Genomic DNA, 16,400 nt, shown 5'->3' on the forward strand with positions numbered 1-16,400 from the left:
AATCCCTGATCAGGGAACTAAGATCCCACACGCTGTGTGGCATGTCCAAAAAAAATAGCTAAATTTGATCTAAGGTGATAGAGTTCAGTTGAGAGGCTACACTGGAGGAAGAGGTGGCTTTCTTATTAAAGTAGCACAAGGGAACTTTGCAGGGGATGAAAATCTTCTGTATCTTAATCTGGATGGTTCAATTAGTGGATTTGTTGTTATTCAGTTACTAAGTCGTGTTCGACTCTTTGCAAACCCATGGACTGCAACATGCCAGTCTTCCTTGCTCTTCACTGTCTCCTGGAATTTGTTCAAACTCATGTCCATTGAGTCAGTGATGCCATCCAACCATCTCATCCTCTGTTGCCCCCTTCTCCTTCTGCCCTCAGTCTTTCCCAGCATCAGGGTCTTTTCCAATGAATCCACTCTTCACATTAGGGGCCCAAGAGTTAGAGCTTCAGCATCAGTCCTTCCAGTGAATATTCAGGGTTGATTTGCTTTAAGATTGACTGATTTGATCTCCTTGCTGTCCATGTGACTCTCAAGATAGTTTGATCAAAATTCATTTAGTTGTACATTTAAAATGCTATGCTAAGTCACTTTAGTCATGTCCAACTCTGTGCAACTCCATAGATGGAAGCCCACCAGGCTCCCCCGTCACTGGGATTTCCCAGGCAAGAACACTGGAGTGGGTTGCCATTTCCTTCTCCAGTGCATGAAAGTGAAAAATGAAAGTGAAGTCACTCAGTCATGTCTGACTCTTAGCGACCCCATGGACTGCAGCCTACCAGGCTCCTCCGTCCATGGGGTTTTGTAGGCAAGAGTACTGGAGTGGGTTGCCATTGCCTTCTCTGACATTTAAAATGGATGTATTTTATTTTATGTAAATTATACCTCAATAAATTAATGGAGAAGACTCTTGAGAGTCCCTTGGACTGCAAGGAGATTCAGCCAGTCCATTCTAAAGGAAATCAGTCCTGAATATTCACTGGAAGGACTGATGCTGAAACTGAAACTCCAGTACTTTGGCCACCTGATGAGAACTGACTCATTTGAAAATGCTGATGCTGATGCTGGGAAAGATTGAAGGTGGAAGAAGGGGATGATAGAGGATGAGATGGTTGGATGGCATCACTGACCCAATGGACATGAGTTTGAGTAAACTCCAGGAGGTGGTGATGGACAGGGAGGCCTGGCATGCTACAGTCCATGGGGTTGCAAAGAGTCAGACATGACTGAGCAACTGAACTGAACTGAAATTGGTGGTAAATAATCTGCCTGCAATAAAAAGATGGTAAAGAATCTTCCTGCAATGCAGGAGACCTGGGTTCAATCCCTGTGTTGGGCAGATCCCCTGGAGAAGGGAATGGCTACCCACTCCAGTATTCTTTCCTAGAGAATTCCATGGACAGAGGAGCCTGGCGGGCTACAGTCCATGGGTCACAAAGAGTCAGACATGACTAAGAGATTTTCACATACCTAAATCACGTTGGTTTAAAAAGAAAAAGCTCATTGAGCTGTACACTTAAGAACACTATATGTAAGTTTACCGTATGTAAGTTATAGCTCACTTTTAAAAAGTGAAAAAGAAGGAAGGAAGTCTGGAGCTGGGTGCCCTGAATCCCTTGGAGCAGGTGAAACATGAACCACCCAGACGAGGATGCGTCTCTCTGACAGAGTTGGGGGGGCCTTCCTCATCTGAGCCTGGTCAGTGTGGGGGTTTCCATTGGCTGCACCCCCATGACAGCCTCTCACCAGTTTCCTGACTTTCAACTCCCCTTCACAGCTCCTCAAGTTCATCCCGGAGAAGAGCGACGTTGACCTCCTGGAGGAGCACAAGCATGAGATCGAGCGGATGGCCCGCGCGGACCGCTTCCTCTATGAGATGAGCCGGTCAGAGCAGCGGGCATGGCAGGAGGTGGCGGGGGCGGGCAGGCAGAGGAGGAGCGGGGCTGGAGCTGGCAGGATTGGGGCAGACCGCTTCCTCTATGAGATGAGCTGGTCAGAGCAGCAGGCATGGCAAGAGGCAGCGGGGGTGGGCAGGCCAAGGAGGGTAGGGGGCTGCCTCACCATGCAGCTCACCCTGTCCACAGGATCGACCACTACCAGCAGCGGCTGCAGGCTCTCTTCTTCAAGAAGAAGTTCCAGGAGCGGCTGGCTGAGGCCAAGCCCAAAGTGGAAGGTATGGCCCAGGACTGGGGAGCAAGCCTTGGGGAGGGGTGGGAGTCAGTGGACAGGCACAGAGGGAAACTCCTTCCTTACTCTTGATTCACCCCCAAAACCAAGGACAGGATGTGAGTCTATGCTTTTCATACATGTGGCGCTTGTGTATATGAGCACCCATGCCAGCCACGCTCCCTGTTCCCCGGGCTCAGCATGCAGACTCTTGAGGCCACAGACCTGCTGCTCTCTGCCCCAGCCTGGGACGGAAATGCTGAAAAAATGATGATAATAGTAAGCAACTAGCACCCTTCTTGGCCTGGACTAACCCATTGTTGCCCTGCTTGGGAGAGGTCCGAGGTGCAGAGAAGACCTCCAGACACGTTATTTGAAGTGTGAGCTACTCAGAAAGTAGGGAACTTGGGTGAGGTGATCCCCAGAGGCATCTGATTTTCTGACCTGGGGAACTTCTCCCACCTGTTTCAGGTGGAAACTTTGTAATTAGACAAGAAGCACAGGTCAAGCACTGTGTGAAACATGGGCCGTGGATGGTCCCGTTTGGGGGCCCTTCTCTCACCTCTAAGATGGATCTGTGTCAGTGGCCCGAGGCTGTATTACTACTGGTGTTGGTGGAGCCGGGACTGGAATGCAGATGTCATTCTTCAGAATCCAGCCCTTCCCTCTTGTCCTGTTCCAGAGGGCATGTGGAACTGCCTGGGGATGGCAGAGGATGGAGGGGCAGGGAGCCTGGGGGAGGGGCAGGGAGCCTGGGGGAAGGGCAGGTGGTCAGGAGGGTGGGCAGCCATGAGGGCCCCAAGGAGAGAAGCAGGAGAGGCTGTGGGCCCCTGTGTGGCGAGAACAGACTGAGCAGGTTGGAGACAGCCTGTGTCCTGGATGCTGGGGGGGCAGGCTCGGGGCAGAGCAGAGCACGGGCCCCCTCTGCTGGACACCAGGCTGGCCCACACGCCCTGGGAGGCCAGGTCCAGAGTATGGTCCTTCCTGGAGTTTGATGAGCTGCTTCGGGAGGACTCTGGGGGGTCAGGTGGGGCATGACAGAGCTCGAGGCTGACATTTTCTATAATCTGGACACACACGCACATGTGCACACACACAACAAGGGGTCTTCAGGCTGTGTGATCACAGATAATACGTCTGAGCAGGAAGCAAGGGTTGAGCAGTGACGCTGCAGGGCTGTGGTCTGGAGGCATCTCCTGCCCTGTTGATGGGCGAGTCCTTACTTTTGTTCTGCTGCTGACTGCCTCTGGGGCCTGAGGCAGGGACACAGGGGTTCAGCCCAAGACTTGTGCTCAACTATTTGTGTGTCTTGGATCAGCACAGCAATTGTGAGCAATGGCCTGCAGTTTGGTGCTGTGGAACTAGTTTAGCCACTGGGTAGATTTAATCTCAGATAATTCTGTTCCCAGGAGCTCTCTCCTAAACTCTCCCTAAGAAACATTCCTGGGAAAGCTAAGATTTTGCCTGTCCCAGCTGGTTGATAAGCTGTTAACTCTCCTCCCTAGCATCCATCCATCCATGCCCAGGCAGGGCTTTTGGGTCAATTTGCCAAAAGTCAATTCATCAAATCTGACAAATTTACCAATTCTCCTATGAATATATTCATGAACATAGTCTTCTTGTATATATTCTTCTTATAAATATGTTCATTGCTGAATATACCAAATTCACCAGTTCTCATTATGAACATATTTACAGAGTATAGTCAAGATGAATATGGCTTCACATGGAAATATATTCTTATGAATATATGTATGAATACATTATTCTTATGAGTATATCTAAAATGTCTCCATTGCATGTGGCAATTTTTCCGTTTATACTGATGCCCTTTGAATCCTTGTCGTTTTCTGTTTTGTCAACATTTTAGCAGTTTTAGGATTCCTCTGCAGATTTTTCGGATAGCTTATCAATCTAAGAAAAACTACCACAGCCAATGTATGTTGCCAGAAACTTCCCAAGTGGCAGTAGTGGTAAAGAGCCCACCTGCCAAGGCAGGAGACACAAGAGATGCAGGTTCGGTCCCTGGGTCGGGAAGATCCCCTGGAGGAGGGCGTGGCAACCCACTCCAGCATTCACGCCTGGCGACTCCTACGGACAGAGGAACCTGGTGGACTACACTCCATAGCGTCATGCAGAGTTGGACACAACTGAAGGAACTTAGCACGCATGCATGCAATTAAACTCACTACTGAAATGTGCACTTTGAAAAGTGCACAGACCCTAGGAGTCCTAACTGATGAACCATCCCAAAGTGAATTCACCTGTGTGATCATTGCTGGTCTCTTGTTCAGCATTATGATTGTAAGGAACAGTGGGCTATTTATTTTCAGTGCTGCATTTTAGTCCATTGTATGAATATACCACAATGTACTTAATCTAATCTAGATGTAACTTTTAAAAAAAGGCAGACTAGGAACCACTCAATTACCTTTCAAGAGGAACGCCACTGCTAGGTGGCATATGTTTGAGTTTAGAAGCCACTGACCAACCTACCTTCTCGTGTTTTTTTTACAGCTTTTGGACAGTTACTTACTTTAACTGCTTTTGAAGAGTTTTGCATACTTTTAGTCAAATGGCTCTCATTTTATCTTCATAGCAGCATCTTAAGGAATGTTTAGTTTGGCAGAGGCTAAAATCATAATACATTGGCTTGATCTTCTCATCACATTTAATAATCCAAGATCATATTCTTTAACCAGAAGCCAAATTTTCAGTGTAGGATTTGTGTCCCAATTTTGCATACCCACCATAAATACAGAATTGCCAAGGGAAGGGCCAAAACAGCCTATCAGAATGAAATACTGAAGTTTTGGTGACGGGTTAGCCTTAGATTGCTTGTATTTCCAGCAAAGGTATCATTTAAGGCATTAGAGGGAAATTTTTAAATGTCTAAAGGTTGAAGGACATTTTTAAATGCTATTCAACAGGCTGTCATGTAACCTATTTAATCAAATCTAAGGCACCATCAACTGCAAAGCATAACATTATAGAAGAAAAAATATGAGACTGTTGCAGTTGATGTTTTAATTTGACAGGGATTTTTTTCCTTTCCAAAAAATCAACAAAATACAGCACTTCAAAAGAGGCAGAAATAGTCCCATAGTATGTACCATGCTGAAATTAAAAATTTTAATCACTAAGTTTATAAAAGTAAAGGCCTTCCCTGGTGGCTCAGATAGTAAAAAATCTGCCTACAATGCAGGAGACCCAGGGTACATCCCTGGTTGGGAAGTTCCCCTGGAGAAGGGAATGGCTACCCATGCCAGTATTCTTGCCTGGAAAATCCCATGGACAGAGGAGCCTGGTGGGCTACAGTCCATAGGGTCACAAAAGAGTCACTGAGCAACTAACACTTTAGAAAAGTAAAAGTATTATATTCTTGCATATATCCATAGGAAAAAAACAGTAATCTTTATATGTAGGAAAGATACATTCTTAAGTCTAGTCTTATTAAGTCTAGTCTTAGGAAATGTTGGCACATTTTGAGAAAGCGTTATGTGGCTGAATTGGCTTTTGGTGAGTTTGTCGGCTTCCCCAGGAAGCAGGCAGGTGTGGAGAAGCTTGTCCTCTGGGACATGGGAATAGCCTCTGCCCCTCTGAAGTTGACACTTGACGACTCCTTTTCTGGACTCTGGTGGTACCATCTGAGGGTCCAGAAGCCCCGGCGTGTGCAGGGCTCTCACCTGTCCCTCCTCCCCTAGCCATCCTGCTGGCCTCCCGGGAGCTGATCCGCAGCAAGCGTCTAGCGCGGATGCTGGAGGTGGTCCTGGCCATCGGCAACTTCATGAACAAAGGGCAGCGTGGGGGCGCCTACGGGTTCCGGGTGGCCAGCCTCAACAAGATCGCTGACACCAAGTCCAGCATCGACAGGTGGGACCTACCAGCTTCTGTAGTCCCTCTCTCACCCCGCGCTGGCCTCTCCCTTCTCCCCTCTCCTGTACATGTGTGCTGTAGCTCCGGTCGGTCATATCCAATTCTTTGCGACCTATGGACTACAGCCCACCAGGCTCCTCTGTCCGTGGGATTCTCCAGGCAAGAATACTGGAGTGGGCTTGCCATTTCCTTCTCCAGGGATCTTCCCAACCTGGGGATCGAACTTGGATCTGCCTGTGTCTCCTGCATTTGCGGGTGGATTCTTTACCCACTGAGCCACCGGGGAAGCCTTCCCAAAATAGGTCACAGCTTTCCCCTAACACCTCAGCCTAATTTCTGCCAAACCTTCGTTCCCAATTCCCTTGGCCCCTGACCCTGACCTGACTTTCACCCACAGAAACATCTCTCTGCTCCATTACCTGATCATGATTCTGGAGAAGCACTTCCCTGACATCCTGAACATGCCCTCTGAGCTGCAGCACCTTCCAGAAGCCGCCAAAGTCAAGTGAGGGGACCCCCTGAGGCTTCCTTTTCCCTGTGATCATGTACTCTCTCATCTAAATTTCCTCCTTCGGGGCTACTCCAGGCTGACTAGGAATGAACAGTGTCTCGGGGCTTGCTCTGGGGGAACCCAACAAAAGACACTAGGAGTTGTCCTTTAGTTGCTAAGTCGTGTCTGACTCTTGCGACCCCATGGACAGTAGCCCGCCAGGCTCCTCTGTCCATGGGATTCTCCAAGCAAGAATACTGGAGTGGGTTGCTATTTCCTTCTCCAGAACAAAAGACACTATTTGCTGTCAAATCCTCATTTCAGAGATTCTCCCAGGAAACGCAGTGGGGAGTGGGGAAGGGAGGCAGATGGGAAGAATGCCAACAATGGGAGTGTTGTTAAGTCAGTTACCACTGCAGGCATCAGAGCTTAATCCTGCCTGCAGAGCTGGGCAGCAGCATGGGGCACTCACTCTGCTTATCCCCTCAAACTGCAAAGGAGGGGAACCATCATCTGTCGGTCCCTGGCTGAGGAGTTTTGGCAGGGGCAGTGACTCTGTGACCACCCCCCTCCCCCAGAAAAAGTGCTCAGTGGTTGGAAATCAGGGCTGCGCACTGGGATGGATGGTCCGAGGAGCTATTGGGTGGGGGCACCAAGGCAATCTGCTATAGGCAAGAAGTCAGTCCTAAACATATACAGGCTGATACAAGCATCTCCAAGAGATGCACAGTCAGAGCTCAGAGGGGAGGTGATTTGCCAGGGCCACATGTTAGTAGCAAAAGCAGAGCTGGAACCCAGGCCCACTGAATCCCAAGGCCACTGGGGTTGACACTGCCCTGAACTAACCCCAGCTCCTCTCCCTCCCTTTGTCCCCTCCCCACCCCCCCCCCACCCCCAGCCTGGCAGAGCTGGAGAAGGAGGTAGGCAACCTCAGGAGGGGCCTCAGAGCAGTCGAGGTGGTGAGTACATTGTCTGTGCCCGCCTGGGTTTGAAGGGATGCTGCCTGGGTTGGTGGCTGCCTGTCACTGGGCCAGAGGGTGGAACCCCAGCTGCAGATTCCGTTGGAGGCACCTCTGTGACCCAAAACTCCTGGCGGGACTGACAGAACAGCTGGCACAACGGACACAGCCTCCAGCACAGAGTGGGCCCTCAGGAAAGGGTAGCTGAATTATTCAAGGCTTAGATTTAGACTCCTGAATAGGGGACATCCATCCAAGACAGTGCAACCTGTCACCATAGAGGGGATGGGAATGAATGGTGAATTAGCCACATATTAAGGGATGGGATGGGGAGGGAGCTGGGAGGGGAGTTCAGGATGGGGGACACATGTACAGCCGTGGCTGATTCTTGTCAATGTATGGCAGAAATTACTACAATATTGTAATTAGCCTCCAATTAAATTTTTAAAAAAAGATTGATTCAGATGGATGGGAAAGAGGATCTGCAGGCCTTGGAAATGGCTCATGGCAGGTAGCACCCAGTGTGACACTGGGGACCACTGTCGTCCTATTCCAGCTCTAAGGGCTTCTCCGATGATGCGCTGTCTCTGGCACCCAGTATGGGGTTGGCCCCTACACCCAGAAACTGGAGCGCCTTCTCATCTTCACCGTGTGGGGGTGGGTAGGCAGCTAAGGGAGTAATGGGTTTAGAGAAAGAAGTAGGAGAAAGAACCTTTTGTTGCCATTATGGTGGCAGGAGGGGGCACGCTTCCTAATTTATAGCTCTTTTAAGCACTACCTGAAATGCGCTCCATGGAGCAGCAGCATCGCGTGGAGATTTGGAAGTGCATCGCACACTTTAATCCGCACATGAATTGCCTGAGGGGCTTATTAAAATGCGGATTCTAATTCTGAGTGAGCCCAAGAACCTATTTCATAGAAAACTTCACGGTGCTGGTCCCAGAACCTGGAGCAAGACGGCAGTGGGGAGGAGGGAAGGATTGAGGTAGGCAGACTGGCTGAGAGCTCACACTCTTTGCCACCCCTAAACCTGGAGGCTTGGGGTGTGCCCCTTCCTAAAGACTCAGAGCCGGCAGCTGGCAAGAAGGGTGGGGGATGGGGTGAGCCGGGACTCCTGACTCTCGTCCTGGCACAGGTCTGACCAGCACTTGGCTCTCCCTCCTCAGGAGCTGGAATATCAGAAACGGCAGGTGCGGGATCCGAACGACAAGTTTGTGCCGGTCATGAGCGATTTCATCACGGTCTCCAGCTTCAGCTTCTCAGAGCTGGAGGACCAGCTCAATGAAGCCAGGGCCAAGGTAAGGGGGCCCCAAGCCTGCAGGCTGACCCCACCCCGACTCCTCTCCACCTGCACCACCCCCACCACAGAGGGCGCAGAGGGACCCACCCAGAGGCACAGAGCTTTGAGGAGAAACCTGTCCTCACTCCTGCAAGAAAAGCAACTCTGTTGTAAAACTTACCATCCGCGACCAGTGTCAGGCACCTTGCTGAGCATTTCCCACCATCTGCCTCACCACCCACCTTATGGGTCTCTTGAAGGGGTATTGTCCTATTCGACAGATGTGCGACATCCAGTGAGGTTAAGTAACTTGCCCAAGGTTGCCCGGCTGTGCTAGAGAGAGCTGAGTGAAGCCTGACTCCAGAGCCCAGCTTTGCTCTCGGTGGTTCTGCCTCGCAGGCATGCCCCTGGACCCCTGCTGCGAGAGTCCTGTTGAGTTGTGGGTCCTCATTCAGGGTCTGGGTTGGGGCCGAAGATTCAGTCTTCCAACTGGCTTCTGGGAGATGCCCCTGCTGCCAGTCCAAGGAGCACGCTTTAGAGTCATGAGGGCTGTCTTAGAGGGTTTTCAGCAGGTTGAATTACAGACGTAGCTGTCAGTAAACAGTGCCAGGCACGTGGCTAGCGCCCTACATCACTAACTCATTTAACTCCCCCAACATCATGAAGTAGTCCTGTTATCCCCATTTTACAGATGAGGAAACGGAGGCACAGAGTGGTTAAACAACTAGCCCAATAACTAGATGATCTGACATCCTTTTGGGTTCTAACCAGACAGGTCCTGGCCTGTGGATGTGCTTCCCTAGCTCTGTAGCTCGTGGTCCTGTACCTACATCCTCATGGACCCAGAGGTGGCTTGGGTCCCTCACTTCTGGCAGGTGTCAAGCCTTTCCTTCAGCCTTGCCCTTACCCAGGATGACAATGGGGGATCTCCCCTCTCTCTTCCTGCCCCCTCAGCCTAAGGTCCTCTACCTGGATGAGCTCTGCTCTGGCTAGAACCCACCTGCCCACTGGGCTCAGGCGGGGGACCCTCCATCAACCCTTCTCTCCCAACAGTTCTCCAAGGCCCTGACACACTTTGGGGAGCAGGACAGCAAGATGCAGCCGGACGAGTTCTTCGGCATCTTTGACGCCTTCCTGCAGGCTTTCTCAGAGGCCCGGCAGGACCTGGAGGCCATGCGCAGGAGGAAAGAGGAGGAGGAGCGGAGGGCGCGCATGGAGGCTATGGTAAGGGGGCCGCGGGGGGCTGGGCATGTGCGGCGGACTGGGAGCGGGAGGCTTGGGGCGCCCCGGGGGTGGCCAGGGGGCAGACGCAGCCCAGGCGTCAGTCACCCTGTGGCTGCCAGCCCCTCACCTTCCCTCCTCGCCTCCCCCTCCCCACCGCCCACCAGCTGAAGGAGCAGCGGGAACGCGAGCGGTGGCAGCGGCAGCGGAAGGTACACGCGGGCAGCGCGCTGGAGGAAGGCGGCGAGTTTGACGACCTGGTGTCGGCCCTGCGCTCCGGAGAAGTTTTCGACAAGGACTTGTGCAAACTCAAGCGCAGCCGCAAGCGATCAGGGAGCCAGGCCCTGGAAGCCACCCGGGAGCGGGCGATAAACAGGCTAAATTATTGACCTGAGGACTGGCCGGCAGCGGGAGACTGGGAGACAGGGATGGGTCCCCCCGAGGGGACAAGTGGAGGAGGCGCGAGAGTGATACTTACGCGACTTGGTGCTGGGCTTAGAGCCCTGGGCTGGGTCCTGGGGGCAGGGCTGTGTGTGTGGCAGGACCCTGGTGTCTCCCCACCTGAAGGGGTTCCCCCCATCTCCACTTCCCATTATTCTTCCTGCACCCCAGCCCCAGCGGTCACTCTCCTGAGGCTGACTTGGACCTCCCTGGCCAGCCCGGGCTGAAGGGGCCCTGTTCCCCACCCTGCAGCATGGGCACCTGTGTGTTGGCACAGAGCTGTTCCTGATCTAGACTGGAGCAAGGTCCACAGACCATGTCCAGATTTTCCATGCCGTGGGGAGTTAACAGCGGGGTGGGGGCACCCAGGCCCCCATCTCTCAAGAGTAGGGTTGATGGAACATTGATCTGGGGTGAAGTATCCTATCAAATGGAAGAGGCATTAGAGATGCCAGCTATGTGTTCCAGGAAAGAAAAAAAACAATGCTGGGAGGATGCTGTGGGGACCAAGTCACCACGACAGGGTGGCAGTACCCATTTCCTAGATCACGAGTCCGCTGGCCCTTCTCTGGCATGTCATAAGTCTCTTTCCCTTTTCTCCTGCCATCTCCAGTCTACTAATCCAGAATTTCAAAACTCACCTTTGGGTTCCCATGACCGTGGCTCACCATCAGGTATTTGATGGATCTGGTAAGGGTTCAACAAATACTCCATCATCACACCCTGGATCCTAGGCACAGGGATTCTGGAACAGAACTCTCCTTCCCCACCCAGACCTGGTATATCCTGACTGTTGTCTTGGAGACAGTGACCTCACATGTTGGCTGGGGGTTCCAGAAGCCAGCACTTGAATGGCTAGGTTCACCCTAGAGCTCCTGGGTCACCAACGTCACTCAGAGCCCACACTTCTCTTAACATCTGCAGTGACCTCCTGCTCTGTTCAGCCTGCATGGGGCTGCTTTAAACTGCCTGAATCCAGCTGAGGTTAGCCCTAGGGCATCGGTTCCTGAGAGGGTCCCAAGGGCAAAAGCTTCCCCTCTGCCACCTCTAAGGGGGTAAGAGGGCACCCCCCCACCCCATCAGCAGCATTCAGACATGAGGCACAGCAGAGCAAGGCAGGAGAAGCCGGGGAGTACACTGCCCAAGGGAGCCAATGGTGGAAAGCTGAGGGGGTCCCACTCGCCCATCTCTGTGCCTGATTTGGCCCACCTGACTTCCAGGGGGCCCATTCTGGTGCTCCTGTCCACTCTCACCTTCATTCTGTCCTTCTAGAACTGTCCTCATGGGGCAGGATGACGACTGCTATCTATAGTTTTCTCTCGTAAAAGGACAGGGTAAGCCCAACTCCAGCAAAGTTCATACTTTCAATACATTTCCCATCTCCTAGAATTAACCCCTCATCCTCAGTGTCGGAGACCTGCCTGACCCCCACCCTGCCTCCCCCATCAACAGGCTCCCTGCCCTTCTGTCCTGCCCTCCTCTTCTGATTCTCACCTCTGACCTCCTCCAGCTCAGGGTTATCGCCAGTGGACAGACTGGTGGGCTGGGGCCCACTCTTCAGCTGCCTTTTCTGGGGGTGGAACCAGAGTAGCTGCGGGGTGGGGGAGAAACACAGGGTTGGTGAGCCCAGCACGTGTGTTGGTTCGAGGGGGAGGGACTGGAGTAAGTGTGAGTGTGACGGGGACAGGTGTGAAAAGGCCACTGGAGTCCGTGTGAGGGCCAGGGAAGGCCTCCAGGAAAACTGGCCGCAGAGCAATGTGCCACCCACGAGCCCCTGCTGTTAAGAAGCTGGCGCTGGGATGATGGGAAGGTTGTGGTGGGGCCTCTTAAGGCCCTCCCCAAGACTGGCCAGGCCGGAGTCCTCCTCACCCATGGAGGCAGGGAGACCCCCCCGCCTATGCGGCAGGCCTGTCCAGATCCCAGCGTTCCCACCCACCATGGAAGACGAGATATGCACCAGGAAAAGAAGGGATAACAGAAGCGCTTGGCAAGACACGTTGGGAATCACAGAAAAAGCACAGTGTGGTTTAACTGTTTACAGAGGACGCGTATATTGTTCCAGGGCTCAGGCGTCTCACTTCTAAAGGTTTTGCCTTCTCTATTTATTATTTTCTAGATCTGGCCAGTGGCTCTGACACCAGACGCTGCTGTAGCCAGATGGCCAACAGTGCCTTGGACTGTGGACCATCATGGCCGACTCAGCAAGAGGGGCAGGCGCCTTAGAGACGGCCGAGTTGGTCCTCGATACACTCCGTGTTTACGCCTGTTACATTTGTTCCTCGGTCATTCCCCCATGCCCTTCCCGCCCCACCTCCACCCTGCACCTGCCACCTATGGGTTAGTTTCTCTAGCTGTCTTATTGTGTGTCCAGTGTAAAACTCCAATTAACCTGATGCAACCTGTCCCTTTCTCAGCAGCAACAGCCACCGCTCACCCCTTCCTCTCAGTGATGGAAGCTGGGTGTGTTCAGGGCAGCAGCAGGAGGAAATTTTCCAGGTGGATGGGGAAGGGTCTGATCCAGGCTTCACCCTCCCACTTTGCACCCACTGGGGGTGGGGGTGGGGGATGGCCATGTCCCCGACCTCTGCCACCTCCACACCAAGGCTGTTCCCACCAGCTCTTTCAGACGACAGATGAGGCTAATGTACAAAATCTGCAGTGTCCTTTTCGCCTGCACCTTTTTTATAAGAATATAATACTAAAAAATATTAAATCTGTACCACCCTCACCTAGCCTGCCTTGAAACCTGTGTCTCCCTGGGTGGGGATGTGAAGTGTGCTAGGGAGGGGGCAGAGCCTGTGGGGTGTTGGGACCAGATCCTACCAGCGCTGGGAGCACTGACTGTTACAACCGCAGGGATTCCGCAAGCCAGTTCACATTGTACGGTACCTTGAAATCAGCCAAGGTGGGAGGACTTGGAAAAGAAAAAGCCAGTTTCCACGGTCTGAGAGCTGGGTGGCTGTTACTGGTTTCCCAGCAGACCTGGGTGTAAGGCAGACGGAAGCAGGTAGGGTGGGGTGAGAGGGTGGGTCACGCTATCCCACCAATGTCGAGAGAACCCAGCGAACGCATCATGTTTTGGGGGGATGTGAAAACCAGGAGCCTCTAACCACACCCCTGACGGGAGGCACTTGGGACGCCCCCAGCTGACGCTGCTACAGGAGACACTGCATCTCCATGCCTCCTACTCCAAGCCTCTCTTCTCCCCCAGGGAGGAGAGCATGTTCTCTGCATGCCCCCACCTTTTCCAGCATCTCTGCAGCTCCTATTCCCCCAGGGGGCGAGGCTTTAGGCGGCAGGGCAGACCTTACATCACGGCTCGGTGCCCTCGGCACAGACACTCCTGCATCTCCAAAGCTGGCATCGTGGCTTTATTTTGTGCGCAGTGAGGGTGAAGGCAAGCTCCACCGCTCCTCCCCACCTGGTGTGTCCCAGGATGAAGGGGTACAGGAGGTGTGCTCGGTCAGGAGGCCTCGGGGCTGTGGTCCATGGGGGATACTGCTGAGGAGGAGGAGGGGCCAGGGAAAGAAGCTGCAGGACGGTGCAACTGATAAGCTGGAAGCCTGCGCATCTGATGGGACAGACTCAGGCAATGGGAGGGGGATAACCTGCTTTTGCAAGGCAGCACGGCGGGGAGGCCGGGGCTGCAGTTAAAGAGAAGTGATCCATTTCTGGGGCAAGCCGCATTCCCTTCCTCAGAGCGGGTTCCTCTGCTTATAAGCCCTTGTTCCTCCCGGGAAAAGGAGGAGAAGAGAAAACCCACTCGAGAAGTGGAGGTCATGGGCTTGACTGATTGTCTCAAAAAGTTCACAAATCACACTGTGATTATCGGCTAGATAACCCTCCCAGGCACAACCTTAGGCTCCAGGAAGGCTGAAGGCCCTGCTGGTTTCCTCTTGGAAGACAGGAAACCCTGTAGGTCAGTGAAGGTCATCCAGCAGTGAAGGGGTGGGCTGCCTTCAGGTTCCTACCGGCTGAAGGTAACTGGTGAAAGGAACTTGACCTCTTTCCCTTGGGTTGAAACCACATCCCACTGCTTGACCTTGCCGGCCTGGGGGTGAGAGCGGGGGCAGGAGCTCTACGTTCGATGGAAGTCCCCTCGCTGACCCCCAGTCTTGCTAACGAGCTTGATCTCCGCCAATACGATGTCCCTGCTGACGGCCTTGCACATGTCGTACAGGGCGAGGGCAGCCGTGGCAGCGGAGGTCAGGGCCTCCATCTCCACCCCAGTGGGGCCCCGGGCCCGGCAGGATGCCTGGATCACCGCGGCGTGGCGTGCACGGTCCAGCTCCAGCTGCACCTGGACGTGGCTCAGCGCCACGTGGTGGCAGAGAGGGATCAGCTGGCTGGTCAGCTTGGCTGCCTGGATGCCTGCCAGCTGGGCCACCGCCAGGGCATCTCCCTTCTTGAGCTGGTTCTCCTGGATGAGCTTGAAGGCCACAGGCCCCAGGAGGACCACGGCCGAGGCCACGGCCACCCGCTCTGTGTCTGGCTTCCTGCCCACGTCCACCATAGCCATCCGTCCTTCTGTGTCCACGTGGGTCAGTTGCTTAGAGTCTGGCAGAGGTCCTGAGGAGGCGGCAGGAGCCTGGGGCTCTGTTGGGCTAAGGCACTTTGGGTTGGCATCTGAGTCCGGGTGGGAACTGAAGTGTCTCTGAGGGAGGCTGGACCCCAGCCACTGCTGGGCAACAAGAGGGACCTGGGGGACCCCGCCTCCTTTCCATAAAGTCACTATCTGGCTGGAGAAACTCACTCTGTGTCTCAGAACCTGAACACAGAGAGAGTTCCGGAAAGTGCTTGGAAGGGCTGGTGGGGAATCTTGGCGCATCAAAAATAACTCTAGAATGAAGGCAGAAGAGGGGACTCAGTCCAAAAGGGTCTTCTGCAAAACCATCTCCTCCCCTGACTCTCTCCCCATCCCACCCCGAGCTCCCCCATTCATGTCAGGGAACGTGGAATGAAGGGCCAAGAGCACAGTGAGAAGACAGAAAAGAGAAGATCCACAGAGAAGGGGCCCCCAGAATGTAACTATGCAGGCTTCCTCACCAGGAGGTACAGAGAGCAAGGGTCGGGGTCTCTACCTGCCCTGCAGTGGAGGGTGGGGGTGCTCCCGCCTGCTGCCACCATGCAAGGTCTGAAGACTGGAGCCTCGATCACACGACCACACTGTCCCTTCATTTTCTTAAAACTATAGCCAGGCCTCAGCCTGAATTATCAATTAGTTACTCTCATCTTCAAATTTTCCAGGAAGGGCTAATAGTAATCATCTGCTTTGCAGACAAGATTCTAAGGGAAGTAATGAATCTATTTCAATGACATCTCCAGCACATCAGAAGTGCACACGAAGCAACACGCTGCTTCCCATGGTCCCAGGGACCTGGGGAACCACCTTGCAGGCTCTCGTTACTCAAAGGGTGGTCCAGGGACCAGCACCTTCTGAGAACTGTTAGAGAGACAGCCTAGACCTCTCAAATCCGAGTCTGAAATAGCAAGATCTCTAAGGGATCCAAGTGCGTGTGAAAGTCTAAGCGGCCCTGTTCTGGACAACTCTCGGTTTTATAAAAAATGAGCCCACTCTAGTTACTCTATATCCTGACACTAACCTTACTCCTTGTGAATCAATCAGGTCTTCCAACTCCCAGCCTTCCAACATGCTCTGGGTCCCCCAACTCGTCAGTGTCACAGATACGAGCTCCCTCGGTGGGAGGGTGGGGGTGGTTATCCAGGCATCCCCCACTCTCTGCCATCAAGGCGTGTCAGCCTGGGTCAAGGCCCAATACAGGAGGAGGAGGGTGTGGAGATGAGGGCAGAAGAGCTGACACGGCTTTCCCCTCAATGGCTGTGGTGAGGGAGGCTGGTGCGGCCCCTGGGCTGCCTCAGGGCGCTGGCTGGCTCTGCTCCACGTGCTGAAGAAAAGAACCCTTGCCCCTAGCTGTTCTCTCTGCCTTCTCTTGCTTAGGGCACGATTCAA

At 53.2% G+C, this 16,400-nt stretch overlaps 2 protein-coding genes across 13 annotated transcripts in view; one reads left to right on the plus strand and one right to left on the minus strand.

Moving 5' to 3' along the window:
• Nucleotides 1-13,157, plus strand: part of DAAM2 (dishevelled associated activator of morphogenesis 2) — a 131,374-nt gene extending 118,217 nt beyond the window's left edge. For all 3 annotated transcript variants that reach the window (XM_069563969.1, XM_069563972.1, XM_069563971.1), the window contains exons 18-25: nt 1,775-1,881; nt 2,082-2,170; nt 5,868-6,036; nt 6,437-6,544; nt 7,428-7,488; nt 8,655-8,786; nt 9,821-9,991; nt 10,156-13,157. In XM_069563969.1, the coding sequence (XP_069420070.1) occupies nt 1,775-1,881; nt 2,082-2,170; nt 5,868-6,036; nt 6,437-6,544; nt 7,428-7,488; nt 8,655-8,786; nt 9,821-9,991; nt 10,156-10,377 (1,059 nt within the window). In that variant the 3' untranslated portion in view covers nt 10,378-13,157. The remainder of the gene's footprint in view (nt 1-1,774; nt 1,882-2,081; nt 2,171-5,867; nt 6,037-6,436; nt 6,545-7,427; nt 7,489-8,654; nt 8,787-9,820; nt 9,992-10,155) is intronic.
• A 622-nt stretch (nt 13,158-13,779) lies between these two features.
• Nucleotides 13,780-16,400, minus strand: part of MOCS1 (molybdenum cofactor synthesis 1) — a 92,485-nt gene continuing 89,864 nt past the window's right edge. For all 10 annotated transcript variants that reach the window (XM_069563975.1, XM_069563980.1, XM_069563974.1 and 7 more), the window contains one exon: nt 13,780-15,268. In XM_069563975.1, coding sequence (XP_069420076.1) covers nt 14,508-15,268 — 761 coding nt within the window. In that variant the 3' untranslated portion in view covers nt 13,780-14,507. The remainder of the gene's footprint in view (nt 15,269-16,400) is intronic.

Source organism: Ovis canadensis, chromosome 20 (assembly GCF_042477335.2).
Source record: "Ovis canadensis isolate MfBH-ARS-UI-01 breed Bighorn chromosome 20, ARS-UI_OviCan_v2, whole genome shotgun sequence".
Classification (NCBI taxonomy): Eukaryota; Metazoa; Chordata; class Mammalia; order Artiodactyla; family Bovidae; genus Ovis; species Ovis canadensis.